The sequence below is a fragment of the Ambystoma mexicanum genome, chromosome 6q, assembly GCF_040938575.1.
Source record: "Ambystoma mexicanum isolate Mex_15411 chromosome 6q, UKY_AmexF1_1, whole genome shotgun sequence".
NCBI lineage: Eukaryota > Metazoa > Chordata > Amphibia > Caudata > Ambystomatidae > Ambystoma > Ambystoma mexicanum.
Genome location: NC_090937.1, coordinates 999,946,144 through 999,971,603, shown reverse-complemented (window position 1 = coordinate 999,971,603; position 25,460 = coordinate 999,946,144). Strand labels below are relative to the sequence as shown.

The window sequence follows — 25,460 nt, the reverse complement described above, 5'->3', positions numbered from 1 at the left end:
ACTTCCCCATGGCCATTGTGTCTGTGGATACTACAAGGCAGGTCTAAAGTAGCCTTTGTGCTCAGATGGGCTCACGCCAAGCCCTGCACCTTCTGTAGTGGTTTTGACTGGTTTAGGCTGAGCCCTTGCACCAGACAGCCCAATTCACAAACTGCATGTGTGGACCTGAGTGTTTGGTTCCTATCCGGCGCAAGTTTGGGCGTCTGTCTGCCAAACCCTTTGTGTGTCTGCTTGGTGTGTGTTTGGAGGGATAGCACAGATCACCCCATGTGTTAATGTGTATATCTTGAAGGGAGACCCTGTTCATGCCTCGATTCTGTTGGATTGTCAGCTGAATCACTGGATACAAAGCTGGGCTGCTGATTTTTTAAGACCAGATTTGTCCATACTAGCTGAGCTCAGGGTCCTTTGTCTCTTGGGCCGGTTTCACCTTTTAGTAGTTGTTCGTACCTCAGTTGTTCCTCTACCACCTCCTGGGCATCCTCAATGGTTGGGCTGGATATTTCCATGCTGGGACTGGTTTGTGGACGTTTTGCCATTGTCTTCCCATTTAATGAAACTGGGACTAGTGCCTACTGTTAGGAAAACTTGGTCATCGAGAGGAGCGATGGGACACACCTCGGCTCTTAATCGAGGCTGCCTTGCATCACTTCCACTGTTGCTCCTGTTGATGGGTGGTTTTCTGTTGCCTGGCTATTCCGTTTGACCCTCAATGCATCTAGATCTGCTCTTGTCTTTTTCTTTCCGATTCCTGGTGCCTGCTAAATCATTTCTTTTCCTCATGACTGTTGGGCGTGAAGACAGGATTTTCTTCTTTTGGGTCGTCTGGATCAGCACGGGTCTGGTTGCAAGTCTTTGAGTATAGTACCCTTTAGTGTGTCCTACAAAGAAAGCCTTGCACTTAATGTTTTGTTTCACCATTGTTAAACCAGGTTCCCAGAATCTGCCACTGTCAGCACTTACCCACAGGCTGGCGTTTTTTTTGTCAAATTTCCCATTAGGGGTCAGTTGGGTCCAATAATAGCACACCTTTGCAGGTCCTCCTCCACCAGGGTTTGCGTTGACTTTCATTGGCCAGACTCCTGTTTTGATTATTTCTCCATCTGCCTTCTGGGTCTCAAACCTGGAACTGGAGCTCTTCATGGGGGTCTCCTCTGGTGTATTCTGCCTTTTCTGCACCAGTGAAGAAGAATCCAGACTTATATGACTTTATCCTATAGCCATGGCTCTTACAATTAGATTGTTCCTGTTAATTCCTATGGGGATCATTTTCCGACCATATGAACTCCACAAAAGTGACATAATTCAGTAAATAAGTGAACATTGATGGGTTCCCCTTACGTCATTGCCACTTTCTCCCCAAAGATTGCCATTTTAGTGTGTACCACTAATTTACTAGGTATTTTCTAAATCACTGCATTACACTCCTGCCTACCTATATTTACTGTGTTATGTTGTATAACACATACTTGTCTATCTTATTTCTGGTAGTGTACTGAGAGCATATGAGTCTGGTTATGTTAGCACAATCCTATTATGACTTTTGATGGTGCTGTGGGGATTTTTGCAAAATTGCTAGACTATGGAACTCCATGTAGGTACTGTGTTAGTATACAGTCTACTTGTGTTACTAATTTTACTATCTCCTTGAAGTTGTGAGTATTACTAAGATAATTTCGTTGTTGGCAATTGGGGTCATGATCATGACTATGTGAATGCTTTGTTTATTGTGGTGTGGGATTCCCTTTTTCTCCCCATCCTTTAGGATTATATGTACTGTGCTTACCACCATGTATTGGGCATACATTCTTCTTCGGAGTGGGTAGGTTTTGGCTGTGACCCTTTACTTTTGTTTAAACTTACTATATGTTATGTTTAACCCAAACTACTTATTTGATCTTATCTTATATATGTTCTGTGTGTAATTGTATAATAAAGTATATTTCAGCAAGCAGTGTTTTGCAGTCTCTGGGGGTAATTATTGGGACTAAGTCTACCTCAGTGCCAGGCCTACCTCCCCTCATGAGTTAAGCCGGCTGTTCTGTCACTGCTACCTCTTTGGAGTTTTTGGACTATCTTATGGTTTGAAACCCTGGGCCTCATTTTGACTTTGCCGGTCCGGTAACCACAATGCCGGTAAGCCTACTGGGACCGTTGTTACCGGACCGGCACAGTACAACTCTGCAGAAGGTGCTGTCCCACCTGCAAGGGTCAGACCTGGCAGGCAGAACGGCACCCACCCGCAGAGTTTCACGGAAGCACCGGCACCATTATTTACGGTGCCGGTGCTTCCGTGGTCCCCATTCCCATTGAGTTCAATGGGACTCAAATGGGAATGGGGATTTATAATTTACTGGTGCCTGACTTCACGGAACGCCAGGGTTGTAATCCCCCGGTGTTACCGGCAAGCCGGGTGCCGGTAAATTCTGCAAGTCTGGCGGCAACCCGCCAGTAGCACCGGCAAGGTTACCGCCGGACTTGTAATGAGGCACCCTGTCTTGTCAATTGTTAGGTGACGTTACATCCCTCGCCAGAGGGCTCTAGAAAAATCATCCCAACAATTGTATACCCTAATCTTATAATGGAATGGCAGTCATCTTGCATGCACTTGTTTTTGCTTCGGGTAGAATTGATATAGGCTGCAGTGAAACATAAGTCAATTGAAAGCTATATGCCTTCTTCACTTCAAAAGGTCTTGCTGTATTTTCCCTTTACATGTTCTGTGGGCGCTTGGGGGTTGTTTCTGGCCCAGTGGCCACTCTGGATTCTTTGCTGTAGGAAGTGACTTGGCTTATGCAGCCATACACACTTACAATTCCTTAGGCTTAGACACCCTCATCAGCAGGTCTCACGCTTTCAAGACAGAACACTCAGTCCCACATAGATTCTGAGTTCACATTGGTAGCGTGGGGTTCCTCGCCAATATCTTACCTCCAGGAAGACGCTCAATAGGAGGTGCTGGCCCATGGAATATGGCTGTTTCTACTTCAAGGCAACCCGCTATAAAGCTACCCACAGTGCTATTTGGAAATGTTGTCACACAGGGTGTCAAATTAGACAAGACGCAGATCTGGTCCTATTAAAAGCCAGTGGCTACCCGGACTCGCAACCTTCCTGCACCGGTCATCCTTGCACTCGCTTTGTGTGGGTGTGAAGCATATGTCAAGGCTTGGGTATGTCAGAGGCCTCTTCTTGCTGTATAACTCCCTGCCAGCAGAGGCTCACTGGTACCTTGTTCCTAGCAGGCGGCTTATGTTGGCCTTTGCTTTGCTCAGTCTTGCTTCCTAATTAAGTAAGCAGTAATAGGTCACTGTCGCCATGCTCCCAGCAAAATGTGTTGGCTGATATCAGCAATTCCATTCTCAGTTAAAATTAAGCCTCTTACTGCCTGGGCCTATCCGTGACTAACACATACTTAATATTTTTGTTCTGGATATTTCTATTTTATTGGTGATTTGTAAAGAAACAGAGATACGGTTAAGCGATTCATTTCAGGGAGCACTGGAGAGAAAGGGGGAAGGGAAAGAGAACGAAACGGCAGGAGAAAAGTAAGTGAAGAGACAAAAATAGAAAAAAGCTTTGAGTAGGCCCAATAGTTGAAGGTTGAAACGATTCTTAACATTCTTGTTGGTGTGAGTGTGTTCTGATTTCTATTAAAGGCTGGAATGGCCTCAACTGCAATGGCTTCACCAATCATCCTGCACACTTTGCACACTGGAAAAAATACAAGCATCCTCCCACCTCCTTTCCTTTCCTTTTTACATGAGAAAGTTTACATTGTTCTGTGAATTCCATAGTTGTTGGTTAAAACATAACATGTTACTTCTCGGCTCCTTTTGAGTCAGAATGCTCTGACCCTCGCACCCATGGGTGTAATTTTAGGGGGGGACAGGGGTGTTTGTCCCCCCCAACTTTCATGACACACTATTTTGTCCCCATTCATTTGGATGGGGCATCTTTTCTTCAGATGCCATGTCCCCCCCAACATTTTCAGGAAAGTTACTCCACTGCTTGCGCCTGCATTCATGCACGGTCCAGAGGTTGCGACCTATCCTGTCACAGTTTAATGAAGTACCCACCCTTCAGCTCGAGCGTGAGAAGTAATCCCAGGTTGACCTCTTATGCCAAAGTCTGCATTCTATGCTTTTCCCTAATAGTGGTGGGCCATTAGTGTTTTCTTAGTTGCGTGTATTTTATATTTTAATTAAGGTATCCTATTTGTATAGATATTCGGTTGGAGATGCTTTTATGTTGGTACCCCAGTACACCTGTTCTTCTGTTTGCTTCTGTAGCAGCTAACCCCCTCTGCTGAAGTGTACAGCCTGCCCCTAAGCTATGCTGTACTAAGAGGCAATGAAGGTATATGTGTCCAGCTGTGCCTTTTTCACCCTCATGATTGTGGTAGCCGCGGCTTACTTAGTAGTGTTGGCCTGGGTAAAAGTTTTATTCTCAACTCATCCCTGTACTACTGCTGAGCACTAGTCATTTTGTCACTCCAGACCAGTAGTCATGTTGTCACGTCTCCTGTGTCCTTCTTGTTCCAGCTCATACCAAAGCAGATATGTAAAAACTCGCAACAAGGAGTTAACTTCACTTTCCTCCCACAATCATGTAGGGCAGCTGCCTTTCTGGCAAGTCCTGAGGACATTCCACTGTGAGCTGTGACTTGTCAGGGAAAGGGGCCATTAGCACTCTCCAATCCACAAGTGTTAGCCACAGCCCAATAATAAAAGATGAGACATCAATTAAAAAGACTTTGGGAATGACATGGGGCCTGTGAAGCCCAACTATGGCTTTTACCATAGCTTCTTACTTCAAATCCCTTGTTACTGCTAACCTGCAGTATGCAAAAAAAACAACCCTTTTCTTAGGATTTCAAGGAGGCAGACCTCGGTGTTTTACACATCAAAAAAAGCAGCATTTTCTTCGTTTTGGGGACGAGGATGCCTACCACAGAGCATTTTAAGTGCCACCACTGGGTGGTCAACTTACCCTTCAGACATCAGGAAACAAGTCTCCTCAGCAGAACTAAGATGGTTCATGTGGCTGCTCATGTTCTGCATTTACTTGTCCAAAACACAGAGGAGGAGGCAGGCGTGAATCGGGCCATGCTGTTACACTTAGTTGGATGTGACACACCATGCTTTTCCTATCATTGTAGAACATGTGAGGACTGGAACTAATCTGACCTTTGAACACTTTACCCTGTCAATACACTACCCCAGGTTGTGGTGAGCCACTGAAGAAGGTTCAGGCCTTAGGCCATAACCTTGTGACACAATTGTCTGTTTCCAGTTCTGTGGAATGGGGTTTGTGGATGCAAAATGGGGAATTTATTTTTGTGTGGGTGGGGCATGACCATCATGTCATGACAACATGCCATTCGTATGTTTGATATAACGCTTCTGTTCTTTAGTCATGCCCCTAGATCCTGCTCTTTTGAAACCATAGTATAGTAGAGGTGAGCTACCTTTATACAGGCCTGAAAGCCACAAACATGAGACCCAGGCAAAACATGTTACTTAGGATGTCCCTGCTGATGGTGATGGGATGGTAGGATATGAACTGGGAACAGAGATCAGACAAACATGGGGAAAAAAGAGAAGTATTTTGAGAACGATTTCAGCAAGCACATAGATACTAATGGCCTGGGAGAAGGGATGGCTGAGAGCACTAAGATGCTGAGAGCGCTTTCCAAGTTTAGGAGGAGGAGTTGAAAGGCTGACTTGAAAAAAAGTTTGTTAGTGGTGTTTATAATATCTCTGGGGAGTTCCAGTGGTGGGGAAGGGAGGGAAGGATTATAAGGATTAGAAGTGGAAGCAAGAGATGCACAGTATTGGCAATGTAACATTGAGATTGGCGAAGATGCTATATTATAGGGTTCTAGGAGGAGAGTGACGCGATATATGCACATCCTGGTTGAGAGGCGGGGGCAGTTCTGGTTGATGTAATAATATGATATGATTTTCACTCTTTCCCCCTTGCTCATTTTCATAGGGGATGTATGTGCGATGGGCACACAATGCACCTCTGAGCATGTTAGATGTTAGACAGCAGTGACCCAGATCCTCCCTGCCTGAGCACCAATGTGTGCCTGCATGTCCGGACAGGCAATTACGCCAGCTCGACCTGTATATAGCACAGCCAACATTTCCACCACTTAGACATGGGAGCCAATCAAGGCAACACATGCCGGTTAGCTGTAGCAAATGACTCTGGCTGTGTTTAGGAATCTTTCTCATGCCACTGTGCTCTCCATCCTGGTGGGGAATTAATTGCATCTCCAGATGAGCTGCTAGATTCTTCATCTGCGTCCTTGGGTAAAGTTATGTCAGGGGCAAATTATGGCACATGCTTTTGAAACATTGATATGTGGAAACCTTAAATGTGATCAGAAAAAAGGGAATGTAGGGGTGCACTGGCTAGTTAGATTTCAAAATTGAAAAACGTGTCAATCTCTGCAGATATTAAGGATGCTAGCATTGAATTTAACTTAACATGTGTACTGTATATACAATCCACTTGAGGTGCAGACAGGCTATAGTCACAAAGCCACTTGGGACAACGAGTAAGACAAAAACAGAACTATGTATCACTGCATAGTAGGCCCAAATGCACTCTTAGGGGGACTGTAGTCCCAATCTGATTAAGTAAAGGTAAAAGAAAAATACCTCAATAGTAGTGAGGAAAATACTTCACATTAGTAGTAATGTAGTTTCATTTGTAAAAAGGGTTAAACTTCAATACGCATTTATCAACAACCATTTGAAAGCAAATCAATGTCAGCATTACAGTGCTGACAGCAGTATTTATTGTTGATCACACAAGGTTTTAAATGTCCATAGCCTAATCTGATCCATCCAATTGGAGTCAACGGCAACAGGGTAATCATACAATATCTGCCATATATAAAGTTATGACAAGATTCATTGTATGTGTACAGTGTTATCACAAATTTCCTCATTCGTGATAGAATACAGTCTGGAGAAACAATTACATCAGAATCTATACAGGTTCAGATGTGTCTATGTATTCACACTTCAACTTTCAACATTATATTATGCAGTCATTGGGCCTCATTCCGAGTATGGCGCTAACCAATGGCGCTATTAACACCTTGGTTGACGCCGTACCCGGACCGGCAGCGCCTTGGTGGATGGCGGAATCACCGCCCCATTCCAAGGTTGGCGGGGCGGTAATTCCCCATTCACCAAGGCTCTTCCCCATTCCCAAATGAGCCCCCATAGGGCTCAATGGGAATGGGGAAGATGCAAATAACGGTGACCGTTCATTACGGTCACCGTTATAGGCTTGGAGGCCCCTTTGCGCACTCGACTTTAACACCTGCTCAAAGCAGGCGTTAAGGGCGAGGGCGCAGAGGGAACTCGGAGTATGGCGGTAAGGGATTACCGCCACCGGTCTCGTTACCGGTGGCCGCTATCCCTTACCGCCATACTCGGAATGAGGCCCATTGTATCTTGTAGCTCCAAGATAGCTCAATTCTGGTGCTATCTTTTCACCAACGCGTTTCAGATCATAGATCCATCCTCAGGGTGTGAGCTACCTGTTCCTGGTTATCGTGAGTTTCATTGAAGTGGCCCTACAGGGTGATCCAGAACAAACACTCAGTCTCGAATACAGTAAGGTAATTTTACATTAATTGAGAACTTCTACCAAACCGAAGCAATGTAACACTAACCTCAACAATTCTTTTCACAGAACCAACTTTAAAACCTGTAAGGGTAGAAAAATATAGTAAAGCCAAGTTGGCGCTCAAATGCTCACGAACATTAACTTAAAGGAAAGGGCAAAGAAAGACTCACCCAGTCCTCAGAGCGAGTCAAGTGGGGATACTAGGCAAGATCAAGGTGCGGTCTCAAGGAACTCTATAAAGACAATAAAAGGCGGGTGGGTCAGGAGAGGGTACGTATTAGTTAGGTGTCTCAGAAGTAAAGTGATCTGGGAATTCCTAACTCAAGCCCCAACAGAGCAAGGATTCATAAATGTATCTGCGTAACCACAAGCGTGTTGCTACACCTAAAGCTACAGCAAAAACTATCATGGCTTATGAGGCTGGGCGTCATTTCAGCAACTGAGTAAAGCCAGCCCAAATTCTAGATAAGAAAGGTGTGTGTATGACTAAACGTGAGTCAAATCCACAAAGCATCAGCAGAATGCAATTTGAGAGTGTGTGTATGCATATCACGTGAACCCAACAATTGTAATCCATGCGGCAGCATACCGCGTGTGTCCAACAGACACTAAAATAGATATAGGTCGTGTGGTGTGCGGAACCGTTCCTACCTAAGGAGCAGAGGTCCCTGTGGATCCGACTGTACGAACGCGGCGGCTTGACTGGCCAACTGTTTATAACATTGCCGTGGTGACCAGGCGCATACGCGCATGGCACCACAGCCGCATCCTTCATCTTGGTGTGGGCCTCGAACAGGTAGTTGCCATGGAAACAAGAATTTATACTAAACAAACTGAATCGGAACAGTTTACTACCAGCAACCAGTTTCCACCCACAAAGAACTATTGAGAGTGTCCCACTCAGTCAGTTCTTACGCTACAGAAGGTATATTTCTGACAATGCTGAGTATGAATGATAATCATCCTTGCTACGGACCAAATTTCCTTCCACAGGCTACAGCCCGACCCTCATCTCGGAGGTAGCAGAGACAGCAAGACATGTCGACCGTGACACACTTCTTGTACCAACACCACCTAAACCTAGTGAATCCCTTGTGTATATCACAATACACACTGGACAAAGCATGACGATTAAGAAGGTCATACAAAAGAACTGGCCGATACTGGGAATAGAACCGCAATTACAACAATTATTTCCAAAACTTCCGACGTTTGCAAATCGAAACAGCAGACCACTGCGCAAGAGCCTAGTTAAGGCTGAAGTTGTACCACCACCAGCCTCAATTCAAAACAAAGGCACAATACCATGTCATAACTGCCAACACTGTGGTAATATCATCATGGGGAATAGTATCACCCACCCCCACTCAGGGAAACCAATTCAATTGAGGCATTTATGCACATGTGATGCACGGAATATTGTCTATGCATTGAAGTGCCCATGCGGGTACTACTATGTAGGGATGACTATCAGGAAGGCCAAGATAAGATGGAAAGAACACAAGTCCAACATACGTACCAAAAACCAAAAATTACCTGTGGCTATGCACTTCCTTGAAGCATGACATACCATTGCACAATTAAAGTGTCTTATTCTTGAACAGGTATCAATGGGCAGCAGGTGTGGTGACATACAACGGAAGTTACTGCAACGAGAAATCTTGTGGGTGGATTTGTTGGATTCCTTAAGCCTGAGGGGTATGAATACTGATTTTTACCAAATGTGTTTTGTTTAATCTTGAGGTTTTGTGATACACCATCTATTCAAATTACATCTAACTGTGATTCATTCCTTGTCTCCACTGTATTCACCCCGGAATTGCGGTTAAAAATGGTTTACATTTTGTCATAAACATATCCAAATTACATCCAACTGCGATCCATTCCTTGTTTCCTCGTTACTCACCTCGTTATTTTGATTAAAAAATGTTTTTCATGAATGAGGTTTATTGTTCCGATTGTGATGTCCCCATCTTGTGACATCATTGTACATCCAACTGCGATCCATTCTTTGTCTCTATTGCATTACCCCTGTAATTGTGGTTAAAAATGTTTTGTCATGAATGAGGTTTATTGTACCGTTGTGATGCCACTCTTTGTGGCATCATTGTAATCCATTCAGTGGGTAACCTACCCTGCAGGGTGGTGCAGAAGGAACACTCAGGTCTTCCCTCCGGTTGAAAAGACGTCTGGACCAGCAATCTGGTGCATGTCACTACCAACAGCATTCCTTGCAGCTTGAGAGCGTTGCTATGGGGGCACACCGTGGCAAAATTTCAACCGTGTTTGTGCCCCCAGTCTTGCTCCTGAGCTTTGTGATTTTCACCCATAACACATTTATTTTCTTCAACACCCCATCAGTTTAATTTGCCCTCGCCAGGCGTTTCATGACTTTGGGGAGGTTGCCATGGCAACTACCTGTTCGAGGCCCACACCAAGATGGAGGATGCGGCCGTGGTGCCATGCGCGCATGCCCATGGTCACCATGGCAACATTATAAACAGTTCATGCGGTCTGATACACGTGGACCTCCGCTGCTTAGGTAGGACCGGTTCCACACACCACATGACATATATGTATTTTAGCATCTGCTGGACACATGCGATATGCTGCTGCATTGATTACAATGTTTGGGTTCACATGATATGCATACGCACACTCTCAAATTGCATACTGCTGATGCTTTGTGGATTTGATTCACGTTTAGTCGTAGACACACCTTTCTTATCTAGAATTCGGGCTGGCTTTACTCAGTTGCTGAAATGACGCACAGCCTCATAAACCATGATAGTTTTTGCTGTAGTTTCAGGTTTAGCAACACGCTTGTTGTTACGCAGATATATGTATGAATTCTTGCTCTGTCGGAGCTTGAGTTAGGAATTGCCAGATCACTTTACTTCTGAGACACCTAACTATATATATTTTTCTACCCTTACAGGTTTTGAAGTTGGTTCTGTGAAATGAATTGTAGAGGTTAGTGTTACTTTGCTTCGGTTTGGTAGAAGTTCTCAATTTTAACCTTGCTGTATTCGAGACTGAGTGTTTGTTCTGGATTACACTGTAGGGCCACTTCAATGAAACTCACAATAACCAGGAACAGGCAGCTCACACCCTGAAGATGGATCTATGATCTGAAACGCGTTGGTGAAAAGATAACACCAGAAATCATGGACTTACCTTGCAGTTTTAAATAACTTGCTGGATCATCCCTTTTCAGCCTTAAGTGTAGCGATTGCCGATCCTGTTGGATGTAGCATTTTAAAATGGCCGCTTTTTTATTTGCACATGTGACATCATCGCGTTTGGTCTCAGTGGCCACACCACAAGCTCTCCTGCTCTCTTTCTATTGGGGTCTACGATTTATATTGCGTTACTTACCGACCAAACTGTATGAAGGTGTGGTCCATGGCAATCAGTAAATAGTCCTGAGGTAAGAACAATTAACAAAAGAGCCAGGTCTTCAAAGATTTGCGAAATTATTAAAAGTTGGCCATTGACTGAATAGGTGCAGGGATGGAGTTTCAAAGTCGTGGTGTAGCTATGGAAAATATACACCCTCTTTCCAGTGTTTAAATGTGGAGATAATGAGAGCATGTCCTAGAAGGCACTTAAACATCAGGCAGAGCACTTTAAAAGTAATCTGCCATTTAACCGATAGGCAATGGACGAATTACCAAAAGTCTCTAATGCGTTCTGTGTGATGGAATTGCAAAATCAAATGAATAGTCACATTCTGGACTTTTTGAATTTCTTCCAATTGATAATCTGGATTCCTCAACTAAAATGAGTTACAGTAGTCGATTTAAGAATGAATCAGAGAACCAACAACCAGAGGAAGGTGAGCTTTCTCAATTTAAGGGGTAACTCTTTGAAGAAGACTAAAGTTTCTAAGTTTCTCTGTTGGAAGTAGAAAACCAGATTTTTTCTTTGGGGCAATGCTCCTGGCGATGTCAAATAAAAAAGGGTTGAATAGGATAATCCGATAATCTCTGTTTTTTTGGGGTGCTATTGCAGGGCTTTGTCAAGCAGCCCAGATTCTTCTGTGCCTAGGCCACTAACAAGATTGCCAAAATTAGAGTTTGTCCTGCTAACATTAATGTAAAGTTGAGTATTATATGCATAAACGTGGGAGCGAAGCTCATATTTAATGTCATAAATTGATCAGAAAAGTAAAAGAGTAAAGGAGACAGAGGGGAACCCTTGTGTCCGCCACAAAAAATATTGTTGTAGAAAAGAAGCTTGATCCAAGCTTTACTTGCAGTGTTCAATTTTTAAAAAAATAGCAGAAACTTTTTAATGCATGTGCCAAAATGTTAGCACATTTTTCCAGCCAACAAATTAATTTGAGCATTACCCAGACAATTAACCTTCTTTTATTTCCTTATTCAAAAATGCATTGCAAACTGAGAGTAAGGATTTTCCATGTCAGGCCTAGAGCAACATTCAGATTGAAAATAACCCATTAGAGATAAGGTTTTGGAGTTTAAAAATAGCTACTTTTTCCAAGATTTTTGATAGCCAGGTAAGACCAGCCAATGGTCAATAAGAATTCAGTACGAGAAGATCGAATTATGATATTTTTTCTAATACAGGGATATAATAGTGCATTACAATTTAACTGAGACAAAGCCCTCAGATAACGATTTGTTGAAAAACAATGTGATCTGTAAATAGAATCTGTAAAGTTTTGTAGCCAATATAGCAAGCAAGTGCTAGAATTTTAGAAATAAAATAACCATTTTGGGCCATGCAGTGTTCATAAGAAATGGGATGTTCTGCATGAGCTGCTATAGGGTTAATTATAGATTGAATAGTCTGGAGCGGTTTCCTGAGGGCAGTGTCAGTCTTATTAATCATGTAAAAGCAGAGCCAAGTACCTCTACTGGATATTCTGCCTATGTGTTGCCAACAGGAAATTGCAACATGTGCAATACCAGTGAGAAGTCCTTGAAACAAGGTATCCATTGAAAAAACCCTACATGTATCCATGAAGAAATGGGGACCTTCTGAAGGACGTTCCAGACGAAGTGTGAAAAAGGATGAAAGAAAGGACTGGTGATGTCACTGGAAGTTGAGGTGACGCACCCAGAAGAGATATGAATGAAATAAAGATATAGACCATGTAGAACCTGATGGCGAAGTAAGGAAGATTGTAACATTTCGCCTCTGAAATGAAGGTTGCCTGTGCGAAGAAGTGCCGGAGAAAATGCAAAACCATTTTACAATTGTACAGACACAGTTACGCAAGTAGATTAAGTAATCATAAGGCTGGCTACATAGTAAATAGATTGCAGTGATACGCCAATGTATATACATAGGAATGTATAGAATCTGGATGTTCCACAACGCACTTTAGAGAACCTGGACCCCGTGAATGGAAGAATTGGAAGTATGCACAGCAGAATAATAGCTGACGGTGAGAGAAGATTTGAGAAAGGCTTGCCTGGCCGGGTGTCAAGAGTTGGGGCCACCGAGAGCCTAGCCATGTACTCAAGAAAATACAAAACCATGAGAATCAAGCTGAGCTTCCGTTTGAGGTGTAATGAAAATCATCGAGGGTGCCAAGATTTCTTCATTTAATGGTATTAAAATACAATGAAGAGTTTGAAAACGTGGTCTCCAGTCAAGTGCTCGAATGAGAATAGACTTTGGGTCGAGCTACACCGAGACCAGAAGATATGACCATGCTTCACTCCCTTTTATTCCCAGGTGCATTGAGCCTCTACAAGGCTGAGTTCAAAGGTATTAATTGAATGGCAGACCACAGGAGTGATGATGGATTTTGGGCTGATTTATGTGGGTGTATGACAAGGCCAAACCCCCTAGCACCTGCAGTCCCAGTGGCATGCTGCTAGCGTGTGGAATCTTCTGGAAGGGTACTAGTGTGCCAACCAACTGTAGAGGGCCACGTATTAAGGAGCCCTATAGTTTGAGAAACCCATAGTATGTTGTATATTTTCATGAAACAGAAAATGACTTGCACTTGGGATGGGCTTAGTTGCGCACCTGACCTTAGAGATCAATCACGTCGCTGTAGCCCATAGAAAGTATATGTAGATGTGCCCCATTGACCTACCATAATCCTGAGTAGGTTTTCTTATTTTGGCCATATATCCTGACGTCACTCATGATGAGTATTTACTATAAAAGTGTTGTTGTTAATGAAATGCTTCGATATAAATCTGTGCAGTGTCCGTTGATGCCTGTTGTACTCCCTGTTTAAAAAGACTTGTTATTAAAACAGCTTGCTCCTTTACCAACTTCTTGAGTCGGTCTGATTATTGATGTTTGAGTAATATCTGCATCCCCATCCATTTCAGATACTGTTACCTCGTCTTAAAGGACCCGCTCTCCGGGTTCAATCTCAAATAAGAAATATATTTTGCTTCACAAATGCCTTCTTCATGTTCTTACATATAGACTTAACCTGTATCAGAAGAACCTCAGAAGTAGAGTTCTTCCAGGAAGGATCTTTCTGTCTGAAGGGCTTGTTTGATTTCCCTTAATTATAGAGAGAACAAGGGGAATGAGAAATTCCATTAGAAAATTAGAGGGGAGCAACATTTCACATAGGTCATGCCCTGTTCCTCCTTAAAGCAGCCAAGGAAAACCCACAGATAACCAGGAAACAAGCTGTGCCCTTTGTCAAACCAGGGAAACTCCCACAAGAATCGTGGGTGGTAATTGCTTGGTCTATGCTCTACATGACAGCTGGCCATTCTGATTACCCCGTTGATGCATTAACACTTGGCAAATCTCTCAGAGGGGGTTTAATGGGATTTTGGGTTTACAGCGGGACCAGAAAAATGTTTTAGGGTCAGAATATCATTGTCAATATTCTGCTCATCCTGCCTGATCAGTTTGGAGGGGCTCTGCTCACCCTTACCCATCAGCACTAGTGTTTCCTGCCCATAAATTAAGAGTGTTGATATTTTCAAATAGTTACATGGTGGCATAGTGTACTCTTAGAGATGATTCAACTTTCAGAAACATATGGGACTCTTGCTCCGGATATTACCAAATGCTAATTGACACTGCCGACACCAGAAGCCAAATGGAGATAATCCAGTGCCACAACTGGTACATATTATGTCCCCTGAGCAAAGGGCATGCCTCCTAAAAGCCATCTAATGAAGATGAAATTTCAAGAAAGGTAACAACGCGGGATGGTCATTGCGATGGGTTGCCATTTGACAAGGGTGTAGAAGGCATGGATATTTTTTGCCATTAAATTAATAAAATAATATGGATTATTTCATCCCTGAAATTGTAACTGCCAATCAGATTTCACTTTCACAAGCTCCATGCCAAAGGCATAATGTACACCTGTGCCATGCTGTATAGTTAGCCTGATCTGCAATTCCTGCTCTCCAGTGGTACAGAGCAGGTTCAGTTGTCACAGGAGACCATTTGGCAGCTGCATTGACAGCCATGTCTCTGGAACCAAGGGGATGCAGTAAGATATGCATCACTGTCCCAAAAACGATACAACTTTAAGTATATTGTCCTGGTGGCATGTAAAACTTTAAATATGAGCCATACCTGAGTTTAAGGTATGCTGGCTAACATCTCTCATAGTTATCCAAGCAACATCAAGTTAATGTCACACTTGTGTCAGCCCTTTGAGACCAGTTCAGCTGTGGAAGGGTTCTGCATATTCTCCCCAAGACATGCTGACCTTGCGACTGCTAAAACGACTCCAATCTTGGGGGTATCCTCTCTTTGTTCATTTGTGAGGGCATGTAACACCATGCCCTGAGAGACAACCACTCCACAGGAAGCTGTCTTGGGAACAGGAATCAAAGGGCACAACCATTCACAAAAAGGCTTGGCAGGGTGATGTACAGCAAAAGGGCATCTGATCCTAATGAGCGGGGTAGGCAGGGTTAATGTAGACAGGGGGAGCTCTTTACAGCTGGAGAATGGTTCCACCATTTGTTTCTTTCTGACTCTATATTTCCTTCATGTCCCTCCACTTCCTGGCATTGATAAAGTCAATAGATATTGACAAATACCTTAACTGAATTAGGATTTACTCAAAGAGTGTTTGACCCCACCCATATCAAAGGTAGAACGTTAGACTGGGTGGAAGACCACAATGGCAGTAACATAATATCCTCCATATCTCCCCATATCTGGACTGACCACTACATGATCTGCTTCTCCCTTGGCACAGAAAGACCCATTCCTATGCCTGCACCATTTGCCCCTTCTATCCTAACTAGGAATAAAAAGAATTTTACCCATGACAACTTACTCCCCCTGATTCTCCCTACACTCAATGCCCTCCCAGTCGACCTGGCTCTGGATGCTTTAGTCAAATTAGGTCCGCCTCCTTAGATTTAATAGCACCTCTAAAAATAAAACAAAGTAACCCCAAGGTACACCTTAACTCTTGGGACACACCTCACTTGAAAATTCTGTGGAAAAAAAAGGCAATGCGAGGTATCCTGGAGGCTACTTCCATCTGAGAAAAACAAAACCAACCTCTGTACCATAACGGCTCTCTAGAAAAAGGAAATACTCCAAGCAAAGCATGAAACCTACAATACTAGAAAAACCCAGGCTAAATCAAGTACGAAGGAACTCTTTGTTATACTAAAAGAGCTTGAAGCCCCAATTCCTATACTGGATAATTGTACAAAAGATACACTTTGGTGCTCTAACATTCAGCATGCACTAGCTAACAAAGTTATGACCTTACAAATGAAAATCACCAAGAAAAAATTGTCACTAACATCCCCTCCTTCTCCTTCCACTTCTGACACAAAACCTAATAGCCATGACCACCCTCCCACGCTTTAAGTGCACTAAAGTTACTATACTTGATACGGAAAAAAATCTCTTATCGCTCAAACCTTCCAACTGTAAGGGAAATCATTGCCCAGCACAATTTATAAAGGATGCCGCTGTTCCTCACCACACTGATTTACGCTTCATTCTCATCAGGTAAAATTCCAGCCAACCTTAAGGAATCGTGGGTGCTCCCACTTTTTAAAAAAAGAGACGTTGGACCCAACGTTCCCCGCTAACTACCGACCCATCACCACTGTGCCATTCTTGTTGAAAATGTTAGATAAAATAGCTTACTCACAAATCCAAAAACACCTGGAATCTAATTCCTTATTGGGTTCACGTCAGTCTGGTTTTCGGCCCCAGCATGGAACTGAAACAGCCTTACTAGACTTGAAGGCGCAGATCGACAAAATTAAAGACAAAGGGATATCTGCCCTCCTTCTCTTATTGGATTTATCTGCGGCATTCGACTTAGTTGGCCATGGGGTCCTATGTAGTCATCTTGACACAGCCGCCCACCTCTCAGCGGAAGCCATAGTCTGGATACAATCCTTTCTTAACAACCAGACTATGAGAGTTTTCTCTCCGACTGCAGCTGCTGACCCTATCCCTATAACATGTGGAGTGCCTCAGTTGTCCTGTGCCTCACCCACCCTCTACAACATCTCCACTAAGCCCATTTTCGATGATCTGGATCATCTTGTTGTCACCTACACTAACTATACAGATGACACCCAGATCCTCCTACCTCTTTCTGATGATTATGACAAGGATTTGGCCTTGGTGAACAGGATATACCTCATCATCCAGGAATGAATGGCTACCCATGGTCTATGCCTAAATGATGACAAGACTGAGATCATCATCCTGGGCCTTACTGAATCCCTTAATAAACTAAGCTCTAACTACTCTTCCTTCAATATTGACAACAACACTATCTCTGTGGCCAAAGAGATGAAGACTTTAGGTTTTTACCTAGACACAACCGTATCCTTCAACAAGCAAGTCAACGCTGTGGCCTCTTCTACAGTTTATACGTGTAAATTGATTAGAGCCACTAAACCATTTCTATCAAATAGTAGTTCCATCACCTTGGCCCGAGCTCTTATTTTGTCAAAGTTGGATTATTGCAACACATTGTTCATAGGTGATAATAAACAAAAATAATGCTCTTAGAGCCGCATTAGGAATTGCCAAGAGAGAACACATACGACAAAAATTAAGTTGAAGGTTGCGACATTGACTTACAAATGTTTGAACAATGCTGCACCCAGCTACCTGTTGGAAAGATTCACCAAGAAGTCTTTGACTAGGATTACTAGACTCTCCAACACTAACTACCTTGCCGTTCCCAGATGTAAGTTATCGAGAATCGGGGGTTGTAGCTACCCAGTCAAGGCAGCCCAATTGTGGAACTCACTACCACCTACATTAAGAGCAGATCAGTCCTTCCATAACTTACGCCAGAACACCATTAAATGGCTTAAAGATTCAGACTTCTAGTTATGTACCTGCTACTGTATTGCACCGTGACTGTAAATACTGACTCTGTGACTGTAAATACTTGCTTTCAAACTGTACAGTTTACTCTTCATGTCACTGCGAGATACATTCATGTTTCTTTTATATTGTACCTCCCTATGCTACCCAACCCCCTCCCTATTTGTAATTTCTTGTACTATATCACCATATGTGTTCAACTTGTTATTTCTGTAATCTTTTTTTTGTGTAACCAAGCTTTGAATTATCTTATGCTCTCCGCCCTGATACCTGCGGGTCCGGTGCGCAATACAAATAATAAACAATAAAAACAATACAATTGCAAAACAGCTGTACACTACCGTGAACAGAACTCATTTTTATAGTTTGTCTCATTAATGTCATGTGCCTTCAACACTAATTTTCAGACATGTTTGAAAGTTTTAAAGTAATTAATGGCTGTGTATCTCCAGTGGTCGAAGTATACGAAAAGAAGTAGTGGAATTATGTTCCTGGCTGGCCAATGTGTGTTTATCTTGCATTTAGTGCACTGCGGGTACTGGACTTGTTGAGAAAGGGATTCTAAAAACATGAAATCTAGCTTGATTGATATGGTATATTGCACATTTACGAACAACTGCTGTACCTTAGTGGGATTTATGAAAAGGTGATTATTTCATTTTATAATAATAATAACATATTTTTAATTAATCAAAAACAAACATAAATGTTCTGTGCCTGTCTCCTACAGGTCACACCCAGTATACTTCTCCAATTTACACAATGCAGTGAAGAAACTTGAGCTAGCAGTAACTAGTGCTACTGTTGAGCAGACCTGGCCTCTGCTCTCCTTTCCTCCTTTTCCCAACTCCTCCTACTGGCGGATTTTAAGATACAGCTTGACTCTTCCGACTCTTCAGGACCTTTCTGCAGCCTATGTGACTTTCTTTCTCTCTCCATTCTACCCTCTGGTCTGACACACACCGCAGACTATTCCTTGCATGCTCTCATCACCTCAGATATCCCTCTCTCTAAACCCTCTCACTACTTCACTCTCCTGGACCGATAACTCGCTTCTCTCTTCACACCTGAAGCTCTCTTCTCCTTTATCACCACCACAGCCTGCGCCTCTGACCGCCTTCAAGGTCTTTTGACCCATGAAAAGAGTGTCCGTGTCTGCCTTTGCCTTCACCTACTCTCCTCCTTCGACTCCTGCAACTGACTCCCACCCTGACAGAGCCCTCACTAACCTTCCCCTTTCCAACTCCAACATGCTTGACATTCTCGTCCCTGTCATGAGGGTCTGACTAAGCCTGCCAAAAAGTATAACTCTTGGTAAGACTCTGATCTGGCTGCCCTTAAACGCAAGTGCAGAGCTGCAGAATGGAAATGGAGATCTCCAGGTGTACCCTCTGACAAACTGGCAGGCAGCCTTCTTCAAAGTCAATACTGACTCCTCATCAGATCCAAAAAGAGAGTCCATATTCAAGCCCACATCTCAGCGGCATCTAACAACATGGCCAAACATTTCAAAGTCTGCAAGGAACTGGCCAGCCCTACTGCAGCGTCAACCTTTACTGCACCCACCCAGGCCCTTTGCTCGGCCCTGGCTGCTCACTTCACTACAAAAACACAGGAGATTTTGACCTCTCTTGTCTCTGCATCCATTCTTGCAGGTCACACTTGAAGAGGTCTCCTAGTCAAGTCCAGTCAATGAAAGCCTCTTTCAAACAGGTGGCCCGCTGCCCTTCCAAACCCATCAAGCACACATTGACACTCTTGCTCCAGCCTTGGCAGACCCCTGCAACCTCTCCTTCGCCATTAGAGTTTTCCCCACTTCTCTCAAGCACTCTCTTGTGCATCCTCTGCTCAAAAAACCTTCCGCCGACCCTTCCATTCGGCAAACTACCGACCAATCTCTATCACGCCCTTCCTGGGAAAACTCATTGAGAAGTTGGCTATCTCTCAGCTTACCCTCCACACAGAATCTGTTGGTTGTCTCCATGACCATCAGTCTGGTTTCAGAGCATTCAGAAGCACAGAAATTAGTCTTCTGAACACCTGTGAAAACCTGCTCTCAAATCTTGACTCTAACACTACCTCTGTCCTCATTCTTCTTGACCTCTACTGTCCTTTCCAGGTGGAACTGGAGTCTTTTTTGTCTGTTGCCACTTGTGGTTTCCCCCAGGGATCTAACCTATCCCCCTGGTTCTTCAATTTCGACATGGCCCCTGTGTCCTGCATGGTCTCTGCCTTCACCACCAACTTTCAGTGTTATGCGGATGACACACTGCTCACTTTCAGGCTTTCCTCGATCTCCTCCTCATCACTCATCCCTGACTGTCTGCCCGCAATTCAGTCCTGGTGTGCGGAGAACAATCTCTGCCTCAATGCCAGCAAAACAGAAATCGTCCTCATTGGGACCCCTGCTCCCACTTTCCCACTGTCACTATGGCCGGCCTCCCTTGTCTGTGACCTCACCCACTAGTGAGGCATAAATCTAGGGGTCATCTTCAACTCCACTCTCTTCTTCTCCACTAACATCTCTTGATATCTCTAAAGAAATTCCACTACCAGTTGCAACCTTTCCTCACCTTCCCCCAGAGGTTTACAGTCTCCAGAACCCTGGTTATTTCTAGACTGGACTATTGCAACAGTCTCTTTCTCATTCATCCTACTTCCACTCTCCGCCCTCTACAACTCATCCAGAATAGAACCGCAAGACTTATCCTAGGCCTCAAAGGGACCACATCTCTCCAGCGCTGAAATCCCTCCACTGGCTCCCTGTGGCTGTAAGGATCAAGTTCAAGACCCTCTGCATAGTACACACAGTATTCTGGGGCAGGGGCCCGCACTATCTACAACTCTCTCTCCCTAAATACTCTCCCTCTAGAGCCCTCTTTGCATCTTCCTCCAACTCTCTTCGTGTGAGCCGATTCTCAAAACAGAGATTTGGGGGTAAATCTCTTTCCTCTGCAGGTGCTTACTTCTGGAACAGCCTCCCTTCCTATCTCCGTCTTGAGCCTGATGAACTTAAGTTCCAGAAACTCCTCAAGACCCTCCTCTTCTCTTCTTCCTTCTCTCTCCCTCTCCCTTGTTAACCCCCCTCTCTATTCTTGCCTACTGCCCCCCTCTCTCTCTCTCCCTAACTCTGCTCCGTTTGCTGTCGGGTCACATGCTGCACCTTCAGAGCCACACAGGTCTCAGGCTCCCTTGCCAGTCCTCACACTTGCCCCCAGGCCTCTGCACTCCACTCACCACTTCTGCACTTCTTTATTCATTCCTTGAGAATAGTAATCTCTAGGCACAAAACCCAGTGCCTTGGACTGGACGCACTTGTTCCACCCCTCCCTTTCATTCTATGTCTGGCACTTACGCTACCCAGAATGTATGTGGCCTGGTTCCGCCAGACTTAGTACGGTAGTTTTTATGTTTCTGTATGCCCTTCTCCTTCTCCCCCCCTTATAGCCCTACCATCTGTCATGCACTTGCACTATTTGAAACGTCGTTGGCCGGGTACGCCAGATAAGGATTGTATGTTCTCCCTCTCCTCCCACTTCAAGCCTCCATTTTGTTTTACACCTGCATTTGTAGTAAGGCCGTCGGGCCAATTGCTATCATTTTTGCAAGATCATTCGGAAACTTCAAGGCCTAAGAATTACTCTGTACTCCCCTGTTCCCTTCCCGCCTTGAAGCACTTTGAAGCACTTCACCTGTGTATAAGTGCTTTATAAATAAACATTAAAATTACAATTACATATTAGTTCAATGGAATCTAAACCCGTGCCTATAAAGTTGACCCTGACAGATAGAAATACCAACCCTATGAAGAATGTGCATTGAGCAAGGTCGGACTGGGGCATAAAATTGTCTCAGGTACCAATAAAAAAGTGGCCCACAGTTGTAAATTGCAATGTATTTTTTGTTTGACAGACTGTTTGAGTAGTGCCCAAGGGAGAGGTTTTTGATCAAATTACATGTAAATGGTGCATTTTAAAGAATATGCATTCAGTAACACTGGTCAAAACTACTAGTCGCATGATGAAGTAAGTTACCAAACTGGCCCACATTGGTCAAAAAGTGGCCCACACTAGCATTGTGTGCATTTGTTTAGGTCCTTGCCATGTTGCCCTATAGGCCAGTCCAAGCCTGGCAGTGATTCAGTCTCTCTACATGTCACTGTGAATTTCTCACCCAATACACGCCTAGTTTTTTTTATAACAAAACCTGCAAATGGCCTTTTTCTGGCAATACTTGGACTATGATTGTAATACCTGCAGTATGAGGTGAGAACCAAACATTCTGGTAATGCCCGACTAATGGTGGTGTTCTGTGGGCATATAGTGGCAATAATTTGCAAATGGTATAAGTTCCTGGATATTTGAGACCAAGGTATAACAAACAACCGTGCAATGGCTATAAACCAGCTAAAAAAGTTTCTTGTATTTCAAAAAAGCCTTTGCCCTATTTTAATGGGCCGGGCTTGCAGAACTTTTTTAAAACGTCGCTGTGTTTAATTCTTCTCACCTTTGTGATTGAACACTCCATTCTTTGGTTACAAAAGTGAAAAATAGGCAGTTCGGATAATACGTGCAAATCTTCTGGCAGGTGTGGACATCTGGAGCAAAAACACTTGTGATGTCATCACCCGAAAAGTCAATTTCCTGAAAAATGTCCGACATGCAGCCTGTAAAAATAAAAGAAGCAAGTTGGCGTTCAACGGCACATGATTCGAGGCTTCACGGCATTTCACAAGTCTTACATAACTCATTTTTAACTCACACATATTTGCTGTGACATATAATGCTTCCTTATGCCTTTTATGCCCCTTTCGTGCCCTGCGATGCCATATTATGATCTGCTAGATGTGGATTTAAGATTGCCTGCTCCTCTCCCCAACCTGCTCATCGAAAACCTGGCTTCTCACCATTTGACCATACTTTTTAATGGACAACAAACATTGCAACTAAGCAACTCACACACAGCAATTAACATCAATCAACCTAACTGTCACTATCTGAGGTGGCCCTCCTCCACTGGTCCCCCAACCATCCTGGCTGCTCGACTATCCACAGACCCTTACTTGGAAGCTCCTGCGTGGCAGCCTTATGTACAGGGCCCTGACGCGACCCAGCTACGTTTGCTTTTTATAAATCCAATAACAACCATTAACCTCCAACCACCTTAAAACCCATAACACCATCCAATGCATCCGCATATAACAGGCACGCATGGCTCCCTATTAGATGCAATGCCTCTATATCAGGGTTGTCCAACCCCAGGTCTCAGGGCCCGAAGCATGTCTGACTTTCAGAATATTCCTCATTAATATTCATGAGATGCATTTGCATAAAATGATTTTAAATGTATGCACATTTTATGTCATGCATATTAATGAGGGATACCATGAAACCCTGTCAGGATTCCAGTCCTGAGGCCTGGAGTTGGATAACCCTGCTCTATATTGTCAACACAGATCCTAAAATCGGACCCCCAAGTACAGATCAGGGTCCTTCTGCTGTAGATGCATCAATGCAACAGCAAATCTAGCGCCTTAGACAATGCACATGGCAGCAACACACTGTATCAATCCTAGCAACCTAACATATCACATATGTTGAGAGTTGTAACTGAATGGAGTAGAATGTGTGCGTGGAAATAGCTACATTAAATGGAGCGTTCAAATCGCATAAAATGATGTATTGTGTACATTGGAAAAGTACTGGTGAAAGATTAATATGATTTTAAATATTGTTTTCAAACTCGTATGCCAAAGACAAGCAGGTGTATTTGTCTAGAAAATACTTTCTTAACATGTTTATACCTTTGCACCATCTGTTGTCCTTATTGCGCCATTGTGCTAATAATAAAGCTTGCTGGCTGCGAGAATACACATGGCAATACGCGAACTTGCTCGTCATGGTTGCTATTGGTTCTTGACTCTCACTGCCTAGTGTGGGACTCAGCGATCAGTCCTAATCATATCCATTCCCTCGAGTCCTGGATATTCCATTTGCTTCCCTAGGTCTTCCCATTCCTTGTAATGTGCTAGAAAGGATTCAGTTGCCAAGACGCACTCAGAAAAGGGAATATCGCGTGCACTAATAATGCAAGGAAATCGTGTGTGTGTCATAACGCTGACACATGAAGGACTGTTGAGCCTCTAGTTGGGATGTATCTATAGTGTTTTGCAAACTCGTGCCCCATTTCAAATAAATAAAGGAAACCTCTTTTATAAGTGTGCACATTTCTACTCGTCCTGCGGTCCTGGGATTGCTTGAGTTTAAGATCCATAGGTTACGAGTTCAATTGACAAGATCACCATATGCATTTAAAGGAAGCAGCCCTCCTGTGAACCTGGGTGCCACTGCTCTGTTTCTTAAATATACCAGTGTTGTAATCCAGTGAGTAGCAGACGAGGGTATGCCTGGTGAGTGATAGCAATGCCTGCCATATGGGATGCCCTATTGGAGCATAACATGGCAATGTATGGGAGATTTCGCAGCCCATTCAGTTTATATATTTTGAGCTTGTAACAACAAATCACATCATTTGTTCTTTTTAAATGTGCCAACAATTGATGAAATGCCACTAAAAAGTTGTAAAAGTGTAGTATTTTACCCATTTGACTCTTATTAAAATTACTTTGATCAATACATCCATGCCATTTCCTGAAGCCATTGCCACAGAACTAGTGCCCCCAATCTCCACAAATCACTCAGAAGGCACTCGTTATATGCCCTCATTTGTTTTGGGGAGCTAAAACGAGAGCTGAAGTGTAATTCTGTTAGTTTAGTAACTACCTTCAATTATTTGAATTAAGCATACATAGTGCAAATTGTATTAGCTTTTCTCTTGCTGGAAAATATGGAAATCAACACCACTGTATTCTAGGGGGTCTGATTATGGTATTACCTTGCATTGGCATGGCAACAGGTGGCAAACGGTGGGAGTAACAGAGCATATGGGGCCAGTGACTGGCAAATGTCAATGCAATTGCTATAAAAAAAAAAACATTGGCATTCCCAAATGTTGATTCCACTTTCTTTAAAATTGTATTATTTCAAGTATTAACTAATCTCAATGTTTTACTATATGTGTGGAAAAGATTCGTGTGGTTTAAGTGAGATCATTTTCTCTTTCAAATACATTTTTCACATAACTGTATGTGAACCAAAATGTATATAACATGATCACAAACTATTTGGATCCTAGATTCAAATCTCCAGTCGTGCACCATGTCATGGGTTCTAGACTGGACCACATTTAAATACCTTTTGCTTCAAATGTCCTCCATCCCTGGAGACAACATAAGGACTTACAAATATGAAAGATAAAAACATTATTGTCCATTGATTCGCAAAACTGTATCCAAATTCCTCATGTGTGCGATATTACATAGCAATTTGGTTATATTGATGAATAAGGTACTGGTTGCCGCCAGTAAGTAATGAGAAAACAGTAACTTGGGCAATGTTATGATTTTCATTTTCAATTTAAGATAAAGTCAACATAGGGCTTAAACTATGAAA

The 25,460-nt window shown here is 43.3% G+C and overlaps 1 protein-coding gene across 2 annotated transcripts in view; it reads right to left on the bottom strand.

Moving 5' to 3' along the window:
* Positions 1–25,460, bottom strand: part of LOC138516427 (plasma kallikrein-like) — a 451,405-nt gene that overhangs the window by 160,755 nt on the left and 265,190 nt on the right. For both annotated transcript variants that reach the window (XM_069631547.1, XM_069631548.1), the window contains one exon: positions 22,456–22,615. In XM_069631547.1, the coding sequence (XP_069487648.1) occupies positions 22,456–22,615 (160 nt within the window). The remainder of the gene's footprint in view (positions 1–22,455; positions 22,616–25,460) is intronic.